Source organism: Pollachius pollachius (assembly GCF_949987615.1).
Source record: "Pollachius pollachius genome assembly, chromosome: 10".
NCBI lineage: Eukaryota > Metazoa > Chordata > Actinopteri > Gadiformes > Gadidae > Pollachius > Pollachius pollachius.
In genome coordinates this window covers 9,991,534-10,008,768 of record NC_136943.1, presented here as the reverse complement: position 1 = coordinate 10,008,768, position 17,235 = coordinate 9,991,534, and the positions used below count along the sequence as shown (strand labels likewise).

The following is a 17,235-nucleotide window of genomic DNA, read 5'->3' as shown; positions in this document are numbered from 1 at the left end:
TATTGCTTTATGAGTTTAAATTCCACATCTATTACCGATTCTTAAGCATAAACTCTCCGGACCAGTCACTTCGGACGTCTGAATAGATTCATTCGAGAATTTTGTGGTTATTTGGAGCACCTCTTGGGAAATATTTGTTCATCGTTCCCCCCTGGAAGTATTGCTGGTTTGGACTCTACCGAGGACCCGGGTTTACCCCTGTTTTGAATTAGGAAAGTTGAATAAGATCAAAAGTCAGATCAAGGATCTTCCTGTACCGACAACAAGGACATAATATTCATCCAAGAGACAACTTAAAACACTAAGATGTATCGAAACTCTGGAAACCATGGGAGAGGTAACTCGTCTTTCGCCAATAGTGACACCGGGTCGCCACACACTGGCTCAAGTTCTGTATCCCTGGGAGCTGCTAGCACCTCAACCACACAACAGGAGCAGGTACGTTTTCACTCTAGTCTATTATGATCTATACAGCAGTCCAATAAGACATTATATATATCATGCAGTGTACGATGTTAACATTACCCAATGTGTACACAAAACATTGAGTTAACAAAACGTGTTAACGTGTATGGGCTTTAGATTCCTATAGGTAAATATAGGTCACACATTTCAAGTCAACACTTACACCGTATAATAATGAACAATAGTATTTGTAAATGACTGGGTTTGCAGTCTAATGTAACCTTACTTTGTTATTTGCTGACAGAAATTCACCATGGCGGGAAGCAGCCAATTTGTACCAAGTCTCAACGCTATCACCACCAACCAAGACCTCCAGTGGATGGTCCAGCCTTCCTTTGGGTCTCCACCAGGCACTTCACAGTCTCCAAGACCCTCTTTCCAAGCTCACTCGGGGATGCGACCAATGGGTCAAAGACCGTCCCAAACACACTTTTACAGACCAGGGGTCATCCGAGCTGCTTCCCACTCAACAGGTTCCACCAGGCGCAGAAATGATGAACACGTAAGACCTTTGTAATAGAATTTTCTTTTTTTAACAACAGTCATGTATGTTCTTTCAAAGTACTTGATAAGTATCAAATAGATACTAATAGTGCCATTTTATCATCATAATCATTAAGTCAGTATTGAGTATTTGAGAAGATAACATCCTTGTAAGGTTAAAGAGGTTGCGTGTTAAAGAAATATGTGTGTGCATTTATAAGAATGTTTAGTAGAATAGAAAGTGCCGGAAGCACATATAGCTCCCTATCTGGTAATTGCCATTTCCTTTATACCCACATTGCACATATGGCGTCACTATTTGGAGCTGTCATTGTGGAACTTGCCTAATTCTTGGAGTCATACATCCATGGCACAGGAAGTAGGCTATCATGTGACTCATTAGGGCTAGGCACTTGGTGTGACTCACACCTGAGTCATGGCTGGGGTCTGAGTGTGAGTCATCTATCTTCATAGGCGGGAAACACTTGATGAATGGCACAATTACAATTGAGCAATGGGCAGCAGGACTGTGCCCTAGGGTCAAGCGACAAAAGCTTTTTGTCCGTTTCAAACGTTTTTGATTTGATGCGATGCAGACACAAGGTGGTAGTATTTCAATCGTATCATTTGGCATAGCTGATTCATGTTAAGATATTTTCATGTCAATGGTTTGAAATAAGAAGTAGCTCTTGGAGCCCAGACACCATATTGAACTCACGACTCACAGGGATGTGTCATCTCCCTCAAGCCAGCCTTTTGAAATTCATTAACTTCATTTTGCCCAGATAAACAGTTTTGTTTGGGTTAGTTTTTGCTTTTGCTAATGTAATTGTAATTATTGTAATGACAGTTATCACCAGAAGAGATGGAGAGGCGGATGATTCGGAGAGAACGGAACAAACTGGCTGCTGCAAAGTGTCGTAACCGGCGCCGGGAGTTGACTGACACACTACAAAATGTGAGTAATTAATGTTGCAAAGGATCACTTTGTTAATTGAATGACCTGACTTTTTTAGTCGTGTCTCAGAGTCGAGATATGACTGAGGTAAACGTTATCTTATTTTCCTATCCAGGAGACTGACGAGTTGGAAGGGGAAAAGTTGCGTCTACAGAAGGAAATCACTGAACTACAGAAGAAGAAGGAGAAGCTAGAGCTGGTCCTGGAAGCCCACCGTCCCATCTGTAAAATCGAAGAGTCCAGCTCCGACTCCGACTCCCACCCACCACTGTCAATGTTGCGTGGAATCAAGGTGGAACCAGAGAGCTCAGAGCAGCCTGGGCCTTCTTCAAAACCTCAGTCAGCACAGAGGCTCGCCAAGCCCAAACCAAAGATAACTATCCCGCCCAAGCCCGCGACAACACTGGCTACTGTGATCAGTGCCCCCGAATCTGAATCCCTCCACACCCCCATCCTTATGTCCACTCCATCTTTCAATCCCTTCACTGCAAATTTAGTCTTCACCTATCCCTCCGCCCCTCTAGACAGCCTTGCCTCTGTCGCATCCCATACCACTTCTTCCTCCTCTTCCTCCCACCATGCTAATCCCCAACAATCTCTCAACCTCGCCGCCCAACACTGTGGCATAGCTCATCGTCGTAGCAGCAGCAGCGGTGACCAATCCGATCACTCCCTTCATTCCCCGACCATCCTTTCTCTTTGATTGACAACTCTGGTGTCATGGTTGAACATTCGTTTACAGTCTCCCCTGGGGAATAGAGTACAACAGCACATAACACATCGATACACATCGAGAAATCGATCTCAATGATGACTATGATGTCAATTCTGTTGCTTATTTAGATACCCCAAACCTACATATTGTAGTTTTTCTACTGTTTTTTTACTGGACATTACCTAGATATACTATGCATATTACTGGGATAATTGGGTTATAGTTACATTTGTTTTGAGCATGCCCATAGAGCACGTTAAAACATTTACTGATACATTTATAATGTATTTAAAAGAGATTTTTGCGAGAAGCATTTATATTTGACTGTTTAATCTAATTTTGCTGAATAACAAATGTGAAAACATTACAGTGAAATTCTTCCTGTACTCTGTTTCTCACATTAAGGAAGTGTTGGCTATTTATACAAACCTATTTTTTATAATATGATAGAATTTAAAATAATTGAAAAGTAATGATTGACTACTTAGGCTGGACCTAGCAGGTCAAAATCATTTTAAAAATTCCAATAATATATTTATTTTGGAGAGCACTATATTTTTTGATATAACTGTGTTATTCTAACTAATTGAACGTTTTTTTGGGTTGATATGCCTTATGCTTGACCGTTTTCAAAGCTGCTATCTTTCAAAGTTGGTAAAAGGGTTTGAGAATTGATAGTGTGCAATCCTAGGGTCCTAATGCTCATTGTGTAACATCAAAGTAGCGGATGAATGACCCTTTGTTAAACTTTGTGGGCAAAAGCACCAATACCTATGCAGACTTCTTTGCTGTCCAACAAATAAAAACGAGGATCCTCCAAGTGTGACTCTGGTTAAGTGGATAGGACATATTGATAGACACAAGTGCAATAGAATAAAACTTATTTTCAAAATGAAGCATGTTTCCTAAAGTTAAATACAGAAGGAAAGATCAGAACACAATCAAGAGTCACACCCATTGTATTTAAAGCTCTTCAATTCACTAAGAGCATAACCCAGCAATAACAGCCAACAATAAAGCAAACCTCTTTCAATCCATGTGCATTATCTATAATAGAAAGGTAAGGTGTGTAGGGATAAACTGCAAGATAATACTGATAAGGAAAAGCATGGTAATAATAGGGTATCTCTAATGTTACAGAGTTAACACAAAAAATTGATTCATATTAACCCTTACTATTGCAAACTTAAAGACATGTGTTTGTTTCCAATGTGAGGCCTACTAATTGAAATAACAACAGTGTAACTACAGAATAAAGTACAGGTGACTTAAAACAACTTTCCTTTCTATTTATGTCTATAAATAACTGTGTAAAATTGTAGACTTTCCAGTTTGATACAAAGAGTTTCCAGTTTTCATACAAAAGTGTTAAACGTTAAGCATTAGCACTTCATTTTTCTAAGAGAGGTCCAGTGTTATCAGTGATGCAAATCCAAGACCTAAACTGGCATGAAGACTTTTTTTCAGAGCTTCACATTATGAACAACCTTCAAGTAAACTCAAAGGGCCTGAAAAACCAGGGTCGCCTATTGGCCCTTATTAACTGTGATAATCCCCATGCATGGCACTCCGATCCTTTCCTGAGGAATAGAATGCATAAACGGTCACACATAGCTATAGGCGTGTAACAAAAAGGAAACATATTCAAAAAGTGGTATTTTTTGACGCAATGTATCTATCTCAGTGCCTGTGGACTTCAGTAGACTTTATGGCTCAAATCTGATTTGATTGCATCTTTAGATATCCATCATATCTTTGTCCAGTGCAATAATAAACGGCCAGCACCAGTGTAGGCTATTCCAGTGCATGAAGTAACATCATATGCAAAACCAATTTTTGTGTGGCAATTTCTTAAGTAATAATCTACAACTGAATAGCGAAAAGTCCCAACTACTGACATAATAAGTAATGCTAAATTAATTAATCAAGTCAAGTCATTTCAAAAGGATCCAGCAAAACAAAATTACAAAGAAAAATCGGAGAACCAGTCAGGTGAAGGAACTAATGCAATTACTAATTTTCATTTTTTTAAATCTGATTCTTATGGAATTCACCGACAAAGCCTCCCGTGCAGTGTATTGTCTTCAACGGGAGAACCCTCTCAACCAAATGATGTCCTCCTGTCATCAGGTGAGCACACCAGGTGAAGTTGGTCTGGACTCCCAACGCTGCCTGTGCTTGAGCTCCCGTCCCCCAAGTCCCGGGCCACCATGCAGGGGAGGTTGAGCTCAGTCGACCCACCGGGGCTCGAGTCACTTCGACTGACACATTCCTCCTCCAGGACCAAACACAGCTCCTTAAGATCCAAATTTTCCTTGACCAGTCCGTCCTGCATTCGCTCCAGGTCTGCAAGTTTCTTCAAGTATCCGCCAAGGTCTTCCCGCATCACTTTAGCCGCATGGTGCCCAAACAGCTGCCATTCTCTCGCCAGTTTTTTAACTTTTAGGCGATCGTCGTCAAGAAAACAGCAAAGGTCTCGCAACTCTGTGTTTTCTTCTTGTAGACGCTGATTGATGACTTTCAGCTCCCTGATTTCCAGGAGGTGTCCCTGCAGCTGTTTATTTACTTCTTTGATCAGACGTCCACGTTGAATGAGAGCAGACATCTTTTCGGACTCCTCTTTACGCAGTCGGCTCAGTAGTTCTTCCTTGGAGCAAGCCATTAATTCGTCGTCGGACATCTTTGATAATTCTCTGTTAAAGACCTCGCTGTCGCTACCCATCTTTTTGTATCCAACTAGACCGACAATACCTGAGATATGGATGCAGTTTGCTAACTGCAAACAATACAGCCCCTGTCGATATTTACAAATATTCCGGATAGTCAAATTGTGACATTAAATATGCAGAATTGCCCGTTGGAGATTGCAGTCTATGTATGAAAATTTGAATATGGTAGAATAAAAAACGGAGACAGGCACGGGAGAGGCTTCTGTTTGGGTTAGTGTATTCCTCCAGAATGAGGTTAGGCACCCAGTGGCTTTCCCCGGTTATCGTGGTCGTGAATGAAAACAGAGAAATCTGAAAAAAGCCAACGGTTCTCTCGATATCCTCCTATTGGACCCTATTTAAGAGGCCTTATGGGACACTGAAATGTCATATAGTTGCCTATGAGTCCCTCGATCCCAACTACTGTGTTTCTATCCTATAATCAATACGATTTTAACTAGGTACACGCGAAAAAAACACGATACATCATCGTTTTACGTCGCATTCGAGGCGGCGAGCCATTAAAACTACGCGCTGTGACAGCGTGCTGATGGGGTGGCTTGGTTTAAATTAACTCCTTTACCGTAGATTGGCGAATGCATCGATTGGACAAAATCGTGTTGTTCTTCAGGACCAACAATGCGAACGAAGATCTTGAATATTGTCCGATACGGTCAACATATATTTTGCACCATGCTCCGCTCATCCTCTTGTGCTGGACGATAACAATGTCCGCCTCCTCCACTTTCACTGCTGACGACTAGTGTAAAATAGGCCTACCATAAACATTCGTTCACCCGTGGTTGGCACTGCTTCTCCCAGGTAGCCCAAACCCGAGATGTGCATGTATAGCCTACTAAGCAGGATCTTGTCGAATGGTCGTAAGAAAAACGCCGTTAGGTCCACTTAATTTGAATTTGCAGCTCCGCCGCTGCAATCTGAAAATATGAGGATGCCTGCGTAAATACAGTATGCCCCTGTGCTGTGAAATCTAGGGTCGTGCGCCCCCACATGGACTAGAAAAAAATAAGCATAGGCCAAAAATCTACCACTTATAAATAGGTGCGCTTTATTGGGAACTTTGCTGGTTAACTGATCACGAACACAGCCTCAAAACAACATAAGACTTGTGATACATAGTTTGTCAGACACACACACACACACACACACACACACACACACACACACACACACACACACACACACACACACACACACCACACACACACACATCATATAGTATGCCACTCTTAGTGGTGCTTACGCACAAACTGGAAAGTGTGACTTCAGGCAATTCCATGCTTTCAGCTCAGGCATGCGGCCACATCCTTCCGTCCTCTGGGCCACTTCTATTGTTTCACTGAAGCCACAACAATGATGGGTGTTAACCGTGTCAAGGGAACCGTGGATGATATCAGGGTATCATGAGGTTAGGTCCAACAAAAAGACAGTCGACTGAGTCATTTTCCCCCCTTTGTGATAGTGACGGACACATGCAGTAACAGTAAATCGGAGGGGCGAGGAAAGGGATTTAAGGGGATTTATTCTGGATGAACCGGCGGAGGAGAGGAGCAGACACAGTTTCAACGCAGTGGCCTATATGGCAGCACTGCATTGATTGTGAAATATCAAATAGCCAAATATAGACAACCTCCTTAATTATGAAGCGAATATAACATTCTGATAATGAGGAAAATATTTAAAACAAGCACATACAATATTAAACTATTCAACTGATTATTGGTATTTGAGTTTACCAAATAGCACGTCTTTCCGAATTTTAAGAAAATGTACTGACTTTAATCTTTAGAAACAAATTATTACATTTTAAGTGAGGGATAGCATGTTTTCTGACCGAGTAATCTATTCCAGTTCGATATATTATTGAACATACATTTCGACTGAGACACAAATTTACATTTGTTATAGTTGTGAACATTTTGGGATATCTATTTAATTGATTTAAACATAAAATTCCTTATTTAAATCAGTCCACCAAGTGCACGGCTTTCGGAAGGTTTCCGGTCATGTGACGAAACTTACCGGATGTGCTGCATGACTGCTGTTGTTGACACTGGCTGTCACTTCTTAGGCTTTAGTGTTTTTAACCATAGTTTATCTATTAACTTACTCCTAATGTTGCTAAGTTAACCAACGTGTGAAAGCTAATCGTCGCTGCTGTAAATGGCTTTGGAGATCACGTCAAGCAAACACAGCTGATAGATATTGAAGTGAACGTAGTTATAGCTAGAATCTTATAGCTTTTTGGAAGAGCAATACGTAAGAGAAGACGTCGCCGTTGTTATTATATTAATAGCTATTTCAATTATGCTTCGTTTGGTAAATGCTTGTACTGTGGTAACGTAATGCTAAATGTCGCAAAGTTGTATTGATTTTGTTTTTCCACCCTGCTTCCTAGACGATGGCGGTAGAGCTTGATGTATTTGTGGGGAACACCACCATCATGGATGAGGAGGTTTATCAGCTGTGGCTTGATGGCTATACAGGTATTAACCCAGAGCATGATACATTCTACCTACATCATGTAGAACTATTATTGCTCTCGTTTTTATACTACAGATTTGATCCGATTCTCTGACCCTCGACAGTGAACGATGCAGTTAAGGTGCGAATGGGCAGCGAGGGTATGGAGGAATGCGAGGCGAGTGCCGACGTCCTAATGAGTGACACTATGGACCAGTACAGAACGTTCCAGATGTGTGAACGTCTGCTGCACAACCCCACCAAGCTGGCCAACCAGCTGCTGTTCCAGATCCCGCCCCATCGGCAGGCTATGCTCATAGAGAGGTGTGACCTCGTTCTGTATCACCCTGTTCTGTATCACCCTGTTGTGTGACCATATTCATGGCTTGATATTTTGACTTACCCTTCTAAGTTAAAAGTCTCTCTTTTTTGTTCCATTTAGTTTGCATAACAACGTTTGTTGTATGTTGTTCAATTTGTATTACTTCAAGGGCACATTTTGTACCCTTCTTTTATAGTTATTACGGTTGAACTTAAGAAGCCTGAAAACAGACACAGATGAGCAGACGTTCATACATTCCCAAGAGTAGTTCAAATGTTAGCCCTACAAGCATTCATATGTTGTTTTATATGCTGTTTATAAGCTGTCCTAAATATTATGCCACTGTATGAGCAATCACTGTTGTTGTTTTTCCCCTCCCTGTACATATAGATACTATACGTTTGATGACGTGTTTGTGCGGGAGGTCTTGGGCAAAAAACTATCAAAGGGAACCAAGAAAGACCTCGACGACGTCAGCTCAAAGACGGGCATCACTCTGAAGAGTTGTAGACGGCAGGTTGGTTCAAGGTTTTCTTCTTCATTAATTCCATTTGACCACATACCATAGCAAGACCCAGAAAAGACTGTATTCATGGTGGAGATTATTGTTTCATTATATTTTTTGATTTGAATGGTTCCCAATTAAAATAAATGTAGTCATTATCGCTCTGTAAAATAAAGTAATTTGTTATTTTCTTTGGCACTTTTTGAACACATTTGAAGTAGTCCCTGAAAATGTGATGCACTCTCCCTTATAACAAATTACAACCATCAGTAGAAATTATATCAATTACTATTCTCAGCATCACGTCAGGCGTTTTGGATTAAAGCATCTGCTAAATTCCAAACTTTTTATGAATTGCAATGTGGAGGTTTGAGGTGAAGGGAAGGGAAATTACTGTGGGGCTTCTCTCTAATTTTTTGTGTTCCAGTTTGACAACTTCAAGCGTGTGTTCAAAGTCGTGGAAGAACTCAAGGGACCCCTGGTCGAGAACATTCGCCAAAACTTTATTCTCTCTGACAAGCTGGCCAGGTACTGCCTGTTCATAATAAGCACACACAAACACACTGAACCTTGTGGCTTATTTCAGAAACAAGATCTGAGCAAATGGTTTCAGTTTGAGACTGAACACAATAGCCTGATTTAAATCATATTCATGAAGAACATATTTTGCTGATCTGTTTGTTGACGGGTATATAGCAAAAAGTACGTATGTACTAGAAAAGAGAAAAAAAGAATATCTTTCTTTCAATGGTTCCCTTTGCCAGCAACCATAATGCCTTGTCTCTCTCATTGCAGGGATTATGCGGCAATAGTTTTCTTTGCCAATAATCGCTTTGAGACGGGGAAGAGAAAACTGCAGTATCTCACGTTCCAGGACTTTGCTTTCTGCGCCGGCCAGCTCATCAACAACTGGACAGTAGGAGCTGTGGGTGAGTCAGCGTATGAAATGTGTTAAAGCTGTTTACAAGGTTGGAAACAGTTATTCTAGTGACGCTCATCATCTCTTAACATGGACCCTTTGGAATATGGCTATGTATATGTGTATTTCAGTGGATTTATTGCATTGCGTCTTGTTCATCCTCACTCGTAAATATCGTATTTCACCCACTCCAAACTGAAATTTGTTTTCAGTTGACGGTCCCGGGCCAAATGGTAGTTTAACAAGCCTGCTGTGGAATAGTTAAAGTTAGATTTAAACAGGGTTAGGGAACACTCCTTGTTAAATCTCCCATAAACCTAGCCGTTTTTTCCCCCAGTACCAATCCCCCCATGCTGTTTATAAAGCGGTGTAGAGTAACAATGTTTAAATACTTTTTTACAGTACTTAAGTAGTTTTTGGGAGTATCATTAATATACTTGAATTTTGATATTTCTGTAGACTTTACTTTTACTCACCCTTTTCTCGCTAAAATATTTAAAAAAAATGTTGGTCTTATTGCGCTAGTAGATCTAATCAGACTTTTGTAATTTAAGCGTGTTGACTTTCTTGATTTTCTTACGGATGACTTTAACCGTAGTCACTTTCAACTAAGAAATATTTCATTTGACTTAAGTTTGTCATTCTATCACTATATACAACACTGAGAGTTCTCTTCATAAACTTGAAAAGTTTAGCAATCATCCTTCCTGTGTGTAAAACCGACTCTTTGAAGGTATTTCTGTACTTATGTCTTAGATAACATGGTGGAAGACATGGACGTAGATCTGGACAAAGAATTTCTACAAGACCTGAAAGAGCTGAAGATATTAATAACTGACAAGGATCTGCTGGATCAACACAAAAGGTGACTCAATGTGTTCAGCATAGAATCCGACAATCTACTTGTTTTATTAGTTGTTTTTTTAGTTTAAACCTCTATTATTTATTAATCTTACCTTTAAATAGTACATACGCTAATAATTATAGTAATGATAACAATGATTAATACGTCATTTGTATGAAGCAATCAGTTTCAGGCAGTTAATCCATCTCTTCTGTCCCCATCTCCACTCCTATTCCTCCAGTCTGGTTTGCACAGCTCTCAGGGGAAAGACGAAAGTGTACACAGAGATGGAGACCAACTTCAAGGTGCGTGGGACGCTACATGCACAATCATTAGTAGCGTCGCTGTAAATTGAGTCACAAAAGATTTAAATCATGTCATTATATTTCATATCGTTGTTCTTTTTTTTGACCCCGAAAGAATCTTTCACGGGGGCTGGTCAACATCGCAGCGAAACTCACAAATACAAAAGATGTCAGAGATTTCTTCATCGATCTGGTGGAGAAGGTAGATGTATTTGTTTTTAATGTAACTACAATCTGCTCTCTACTGACTCTATTGCTGCATCATATCTAATGCTAGTCCTCCAAATGACCTGCATTCTAGGTAACCAAACGTTGAGTAAGCAGATTCCGAAAGGATCTGGTTACTCAAAATGTGTCTACCTAAAGTACAGACGTGTAGGCTGGAGCATTAGAAAGAAATCTTTGCGTTACTCGTCTGACCGAGAGACTAACATGAGTCCCCTTCCTCTAGTTCATCGAGCCCTGTCGCTCTGACCGCTGGGCCGCCGCCGACATGAGGCTCTATCTCACCCACTACACCAACTCTGCACACCTCCTGGACACATTCAAGTAGGTTCCCCTCGGGCCGCTGGGCCTGCTTCAACTGCCATCCCGATGCTAACACCATTATACCATGTAATTGTCTAGATCTAGTGGCCTGGGAACATTGAGAGTTGGAACAAGGCCATTATCACCTCATGATATAAATTTCAGTGGCAGTCCATTATGGCCTACGTTATATAAAGGGGGAGAGTGAACTGGCTAGGGTTGCTGTTTCCAGGCCCGGATATGAAGTATCGAAAGGTACCCGGTGATGATATCCCCAATGTCAGCAGCCTACTTGTGGGCACGCCTGAGTAAAATGCCTTACCCCGCCCTGCTCCTTAATAACCTGTATCTGAATTCACTGTAATTCGCTTTGGAAATGTCTGCAGTATTACTAAATAGCAAATGATAAATATAGGGAGGAGAATTGCTTACCATGTATAAATATTAAAGGGAGGCTTCTCTCCTTCAATGCCAGTTATGATTTTAGCCTCTAGCCTTTTAGCCTCGGGTAGTTTAGGGGTTTTGCAGCGTTGCCATTTATTTACCATTCCTCTTCTGCCAGTGGGTGTCACCCTACCCTCCTCTAGTTTGGGAGACTGTAGTTACCTTGTTTCTCCCGTAGCCACCCTGGAATGTAGTTAAGGGTTTACACAACCCCAGTACCACTACACACTCAACAAAAGCCATATTCATCCCACAAACCGAAAAACAAAAAAAAACATGAAACTAAAATTAGACTGAATGAACAAAGACTGCTTCACTTGTTCATTTCTCCAGTTGAGTTTGTAATGACAGGTTGTCATGAGAGTGTACAGTCAGTCGTGGCTAAATATATTTACAGTTCTTTCTCTCTCTTGTGTTTCAGATATCAAGTTGTGTGGGACCGATACATGGGAGTCATTAAAAGCTGTATCTTCAAAATGTACCACGACTGACAGTTAATCCGTCTCCGTTCATCATCAGCTACCAAAGTCGTCCCATTGCTCAATGTTCTCTCTGTCTCCCCCTCATCATCATGGACTTTATTTTCTGGTACCCCCAAATTTCTACTTTCTCTACTCCTCTCTCCGGGATCATTGGCCAACGATTTGTTCATGTTAAACGGGACTTTGGTCGTCTTGGCCGTCTGTCTATTTTTCTGTAAATAAAATCAACCTATTTGCATTTAAAGTTTTTTTGGAGTTTTGTATTTATTATTGATCTACTGAAGTAAATGAAGGGCATTTATGAGTATATGACGACTGTCACGGTCGTAAACATTACATTTACAGTTGAAGGTGCAATGTGCTCCTCGGTTTTAGACATTGAACTACTGTATCTCTCCATATATCACGTTCTTAAGACCTGAGGTGTCCGACATTTAGAGTGTGGTCATGTTCTCATGACAACGCGGTTGGTGCACCACCCCTCGGACAATTGGACGTTGGTGGGAGGTGGTGGTGCTGGTGACAAGTGATTGAGTGGGACGTTTTAACAAGCAGCCCCTCTGTTCTGACAGCTGTCGCCTCAACCAATAGAACCGCAAACACACAAACAAACCTGGCACTATTTGACTATTTGGTTCTCAAAACACCGTAAATAGAGCATTCTCAGTAGGTGGCTGCTTTTGTTGCTTCAGGTTGACAGGTCAGCAAAAGCTGTAGTGACTTTCCATGTGGTAAAATTCTCACTTTGAAACATCCTTTTGATATATAGATATACACACATTTCTTAGCATTGACTTGGATCATTACTAGTGAGAAATCAGTTATATTTGTATTAATGCAAAGACACATACTTAAAGCGAAACTACTCCTTCCTAACAGTGGTGCGCTATTCATTCGAGCAGCAATGGCCGACACAATTAGGAAGCGCCGAAGGAGTAACAGTCAAATCCTGTCAGCGGCCCAAGAAAACCCTCCCACAGTTTACATGTTTAGTGAAATGCGCTTATTCATTTTCCAAGTGTCTGCTACCTCTCTCAGTCTCCCTCTCTCTCTACTTTCCTCTCTGCCACTCTCTAATTTTACTCTACATTCCATTAAGGTCTTTTTTTGGTGGCTATAAATATCCCTAATTTCAGATTGGGAGAGAGACCTAGGCTGCAGTCTAGCGGTGTCGTTCTATGGAAAATTGGCCGAAAAAGAAAAATATGGCGGACTGGGTCCAGATACATGGGGGGTAAATGGAACAGATGAGGGGCGGGGGAGTTTGGAGGCTGCTCGCAGGGGAGGTGTGTGTGTGTGTGTGTGTGTGTGTGTGTGTGTGTGTGTGTGTGTGTGTGTGTGTGTGTGTGTGGGGGGGGTAGTTTAAATGAAACCAGGTGTGCTGTATGACCAGTGAGGCGAGGCATTGGGTAAGGGATGAGGAGGACTAGGAGGAGGAGGAGGCGGAGGAGGAGGAGGGAGAGGGTGGGGAGAGGGGGGGTGTGAATCTATGCAAGTTGTTGTTCCGCCCGAGATTTGGACGGTTTTGAGTATTTGGGCCGCAGACCAGGAATTTGCATCCTGGGGGGTCAAGGAATGAGGGTGGGGGGGGGGGCAGTGTGTGGGGGAGTGAGACTTGGGAGGATGGCTGTGCAGGGGGCCAAATCGGCTGGGGGGCTTGGGATGGAGGGAGGGCGGGAGGAGGGAGGAGGAATGGGCTGTCCCAATCTCCGCCCTCGCTCGCGCTCGTTCTCCCTCTCCCTCTCTCTCCCTCTCTCTCTCTCTCTCTCTCTCTCCCTCCCTGTCTCTTGCTTGCTCTTTCTTTTCCTCCCCTGCATGTGTTCAGCTGCTCCAGCTGTCGGTCTCCCCACACTCTCTCTCCCTCTCTGCCTGTCTCTCTCCCCCGGAGGATCCCAGAGCCCAGGCAGCACTGCAGGGACCGCTTCTCCACTTGAGCTCATCAGGGACGCTGCGCCGCAACACACTCAGCCCACAGAGCCGTAGAGTTGAAGTAAGTACAGGACTTGAGCCCTGTGTGTGTCTGTGTCTGTGTCTGTGTGTGTGTGTGTGTTTTGCGCACGCATGTGTGTCAAGGCACCGGTGGAGTGACTCATTCAGTGCCCTTGTCTCAATTAAATATGTTTGCTTGATATTTGCCTCCTTGCTTGTATCGGCAAGCAAGCCAGCAAATATTACTTGTCTCTAACTGCCTCTTCAAAGATCACTTTCTCTCTCTCTCACTTGAGTCTAAAGGCCGAACTCATCTCAGCTTCTCCATTGCTCCACTTTCCAGTCTGCTGTGTTACAGCTGGCTCCCAGCAAGGGCTGAGATAACATGGCCCACTGTTTATGTGCTGGTCTACGTTTGTGTGTGTGTGTTCGTGTGTGTGTGTATGTGTGTGTGTGTGTATGTGTATGTGTGTGTAAGTGTGAGTTTGAACAGAAAGCAGGAAGAGTAACTGAGTAAGAAAGTGTAGGTGCATGTTTTCCTCTTAGCTTGTATTTCACAACATGTAACGTCACATTGTTAGTTTAATCATCCCTGCCAGGAACCAGGCAAGATTAAACAAGAAAACATGTCGCTGTTGGTCACCTTGGAAGTTCTCCTAAGTCTACAAGGTCTATGGCTGCAGTACAGGAAGTGCAACACTCTATATCTTCCAGAGGAAACAGGTGCCGCTCAAAATACGGGCCCGCTATCCACCCACAAAAACACACCAAAGATACCCAAACACAACCCATTTCACAGTGATTACAAGACCCAATCTTAAGAGCATTAGAGTACAAATTGTACTGTATATTGTCCTCTTCTAAAGCAGGGTTTTCTACGCATAGGTAGCCCCCCATAATACTGGGCTGCATTTCCACCACACCAGGGTATGCTATGGTGGGCGACAGGGTCCACAGAACGGATGCCAGAAGACTAAAGTTTCCAGGCAAGAGACTGGTTATCTCCCCTATCCTCGGTCACTTCCCACAACACAGATGCATCTGTGTGTTGCTTGCACACAGCCGTTTGTGGGCTGAATAAAGCAAATCTCAGGAGTCTTGGGCTTAACCAAAGCCCAGCTCCACCACACCAATCTCCCATGCTCTAGATCTGTGCTCTGTGCTCTAATAGGCTGAACAGGGCAGGCTGTGTCTACTTCAAGGCTGTACAAAGTCATCGGTGGGAGTTTTTCTTTGTTTGTTTGACTTTTTGAGTGGATATGTGCCTCTGCGTGTGGTCTAGCTGGAGTATTCTCTCGCTTTCTTGTTTCAAGGAGGCTACCTTAAGGACCATGCAGATTCTTCGGTGGGTTCGACTCTGCTATAGCTGGCGCACCGGGGCAGTGGACGGCGCCATTGATAAGCAACTCCAAAAATGGTTGATTCCCAGATCAGGTTCCGTCTGTGTGGGAGTTAGCGTGTTCTCTCAAGTCTTCCTTGAGTAATTTACCAAGGAATAAGTGGGTGAGGAGGAAATGACCTCCAATACTGTGTCTATACAGTCACTTAGTAAACAGTTCTATTGAGAGGTTTGCTCACCAGGAATCCTAAAGTCCTTTCCAGTGGTCATCGTGACCCATCACACCGTCCCAGTGCCATTGAGCAACGGCCTCCAGAGAGAGAGATGCGAGGCCGGAGGCCCGGTCACCAAAGGTCCTGGCCAACGCCGTGTCCGGCCGGCGTCCGGTTCACGGTCCGACAGGGTTTCCCAGAACATGATACTCTGGGAAACCCAGCTGGGAATCTGAGCCCACAGCCCTGCCATGAGAATTCCAGAGGTCCACCGCTCTTCAGACCTTAGCATCCATTTTCCCCCCCCCCACCCTCGCTGACCGTCTGCTGCCCCACCCCCCCGCTGGCCGCAGTCATGACTCTGAGTGGCCGGACCCTGGCCAGCGGGCAGTTTGTTTTTTTGGGTGGTTTTGGGTCATGTTTTTACTCTTTTTCTAACCGGGCCGCGGTGCCAACCTGGGGACTGGAGAGGTCCCATGCTGCGGCCGGCTGATTGTAAGGTAGGGACGTGAAACCATGGGGGGAAGAAGGCGAGTTTCCCTCGACTGCCTTGCTCAACGGGCCCCGGGTGGTGCGTGTGATGTCATAGGGAAAGGCTGTGAGTGTGTATTTATGCATTACTCTGTGGCCTTGACCGTGTGATACAACAATAATCATTGCTTTCTAAGTGGGCCTTTCGGAGGGACACAGGAGACTGTGCGAGTGTGCACGTAGACACTCACCAGGAAAGCCGTGATTATAGCTTTCCCCCTTGTGTGTTTTGACTGGAGCCCTTTCTTAGAACTGTTTGATTATTTCTTTGAGCAGCCCTGTTTCTTCACTGCCGTTCCTACGGCAAGGGATGAGCTGATACAGATGATTGTTGGCGTATTACATTTAGAGTTTAAACATAGCGACGGTGTGCTTGAACTGTTGTCTCCTTCAGCAAGAGTTGCAATACGAACGAGGGTAGTTCTAGTGCAGGCCAAATCCCAGACTGTGTGCTCAAAAAGAGTGAAGAGAAAGATTTGACCCAATTCCCATCAACCCTGAAGAGCTTCACTAAAGCCAGAACAAAACATGAAACTAAATTCAACTAGATTCATTCATTTTTTTCCTCAAGGAGCCATTCGAGGCAAGCATTTTCTCCCAAACGACATCAAATGAAGACACCTTTTAAAGTAAACCTACACCTTTTAGGTACGGATGGAGACACAGAGTGAGAGTGAGAGTGAGAGTGAGAGAGTGTGTGCCGGGCCACTTATACAGTGGCCGACCGAAGTATGTGACGAAGTGCAGCGAGCTGTAAAACCGGCCACAGGTAACCCACCAGCGGGGGGGGGGGGCGCTCCTCCTGCCAGTGCTGCTCTGGAGCTGAGCAGCTCAGTGCTCTATGCCAAGTGCCAGCCGAAGCCGTCCTCGTCCTGGCGCCTTCACGAGACCGGGCACACAGAGAGCCGTTTGTGGAGAGTCCAACGCCAAAGTATCGCGGGGTTGTTGACTTTGTTATTTTCGGCTCAAGGATGCAGCAGGTCGACGTCATTTTATTTATGTTTACACCTGCTTGGAGCCGACGGCGCTATTCATATTTTCCTGGTGGTTTTAATACCAGGT

At 43.4% G+C, this 17,235-nt stretch overlaps 4 protein-coding genes across 4 annotated transcripts in view; 3 read left to right on the top strand and 1 right to left on the bottom strand.

Annotated features, from left to right (window-relative positions):
* Positions 1–84: 84 nt before the first annotated feature.
* Positions 85–2,646, top strand: fosl1a (FOS like 1, AP-1 transcription factor subunit a). Its single transcript, XM_079745111.1, has 4 exons — positions 85–438; positions 710–967; positions 1,799–1,906; positions 2,022–2,646. Exons 1-4 carry the CDS (start codon positions 307–309, stop codon positions 2,607–2,609), a joined length of 1,086 nt encoding a protein of 361 aa, XP_079601237.1. The 5' UTR covers positions 85–306; the 3' UTR covers positions 2,610–2,646.
* Positions 2,647–4,718: 2,072 nt separating this feature from the next.
* Positions 4,719–6,256, bottom strand: ccdc85b (coiled-coil domain containing 85B). The gene has a single exon (XM_079745115.1). The coding sequence runs from the start codon at positions 5,341–5,343 to the stop codon at positions 4,723–4,725; it is 621 nt and encodes a 206-aa protein (XP_079601241.1). The 5' UTR covers positions 5,344–6,256; the 3' UTR covers positions 4,719–4,722.
* Positions 6,257–7,385: 1,129 nt separating this feature from the next.
* Positions 7,386–12,391, top strand: fibpa (fibroblast growth factor (acidic) intracellular binding protein a). Its single transcript, XM_079745112.1, has 11 exons — positions 7,386–7,609; positions 7,749–7,836; positions 7,939–8,137; positions 8,526–8,652; positions 9,068–9,168; positions 9,436–9,569; positions 10,316–10,424; positions 10,645–10,708; positions 10,824–10,910; positions 11,160–11,257; positions 12,102–12,391. The coding sequence occupies exons 2-11, from the start codon at positions 7,752–7,754 to the stop codon at positions 12,169–12,171; spliced, it is 1,074 nt and encodes a 357-aa protein (XP_079601238.1). The 5' UTR covers positions 7,386–7,609; positions 7,749–7,751; the 3' UTR covers positions 12,172–12,391.
* Positions 12,392–13,969: 1,578 nt separating this feature from the next.
* The window catches only part of efemp2a (EGF containing fibulin extracellular matrix protein 2a), an 11,487-nt gene continuing 8,221 nt past the window's right edge, over positions 13,970–17,235 (top strand). The window contains exon 1 of the mRNA XM_079745108.1: positions 13,970–14,152. The gene's annotated coding sequence lies outside the window, so the exon portion shown is untranslated. The remainder of the gene's footprint in view (positions 14,153–17,235) is intronic.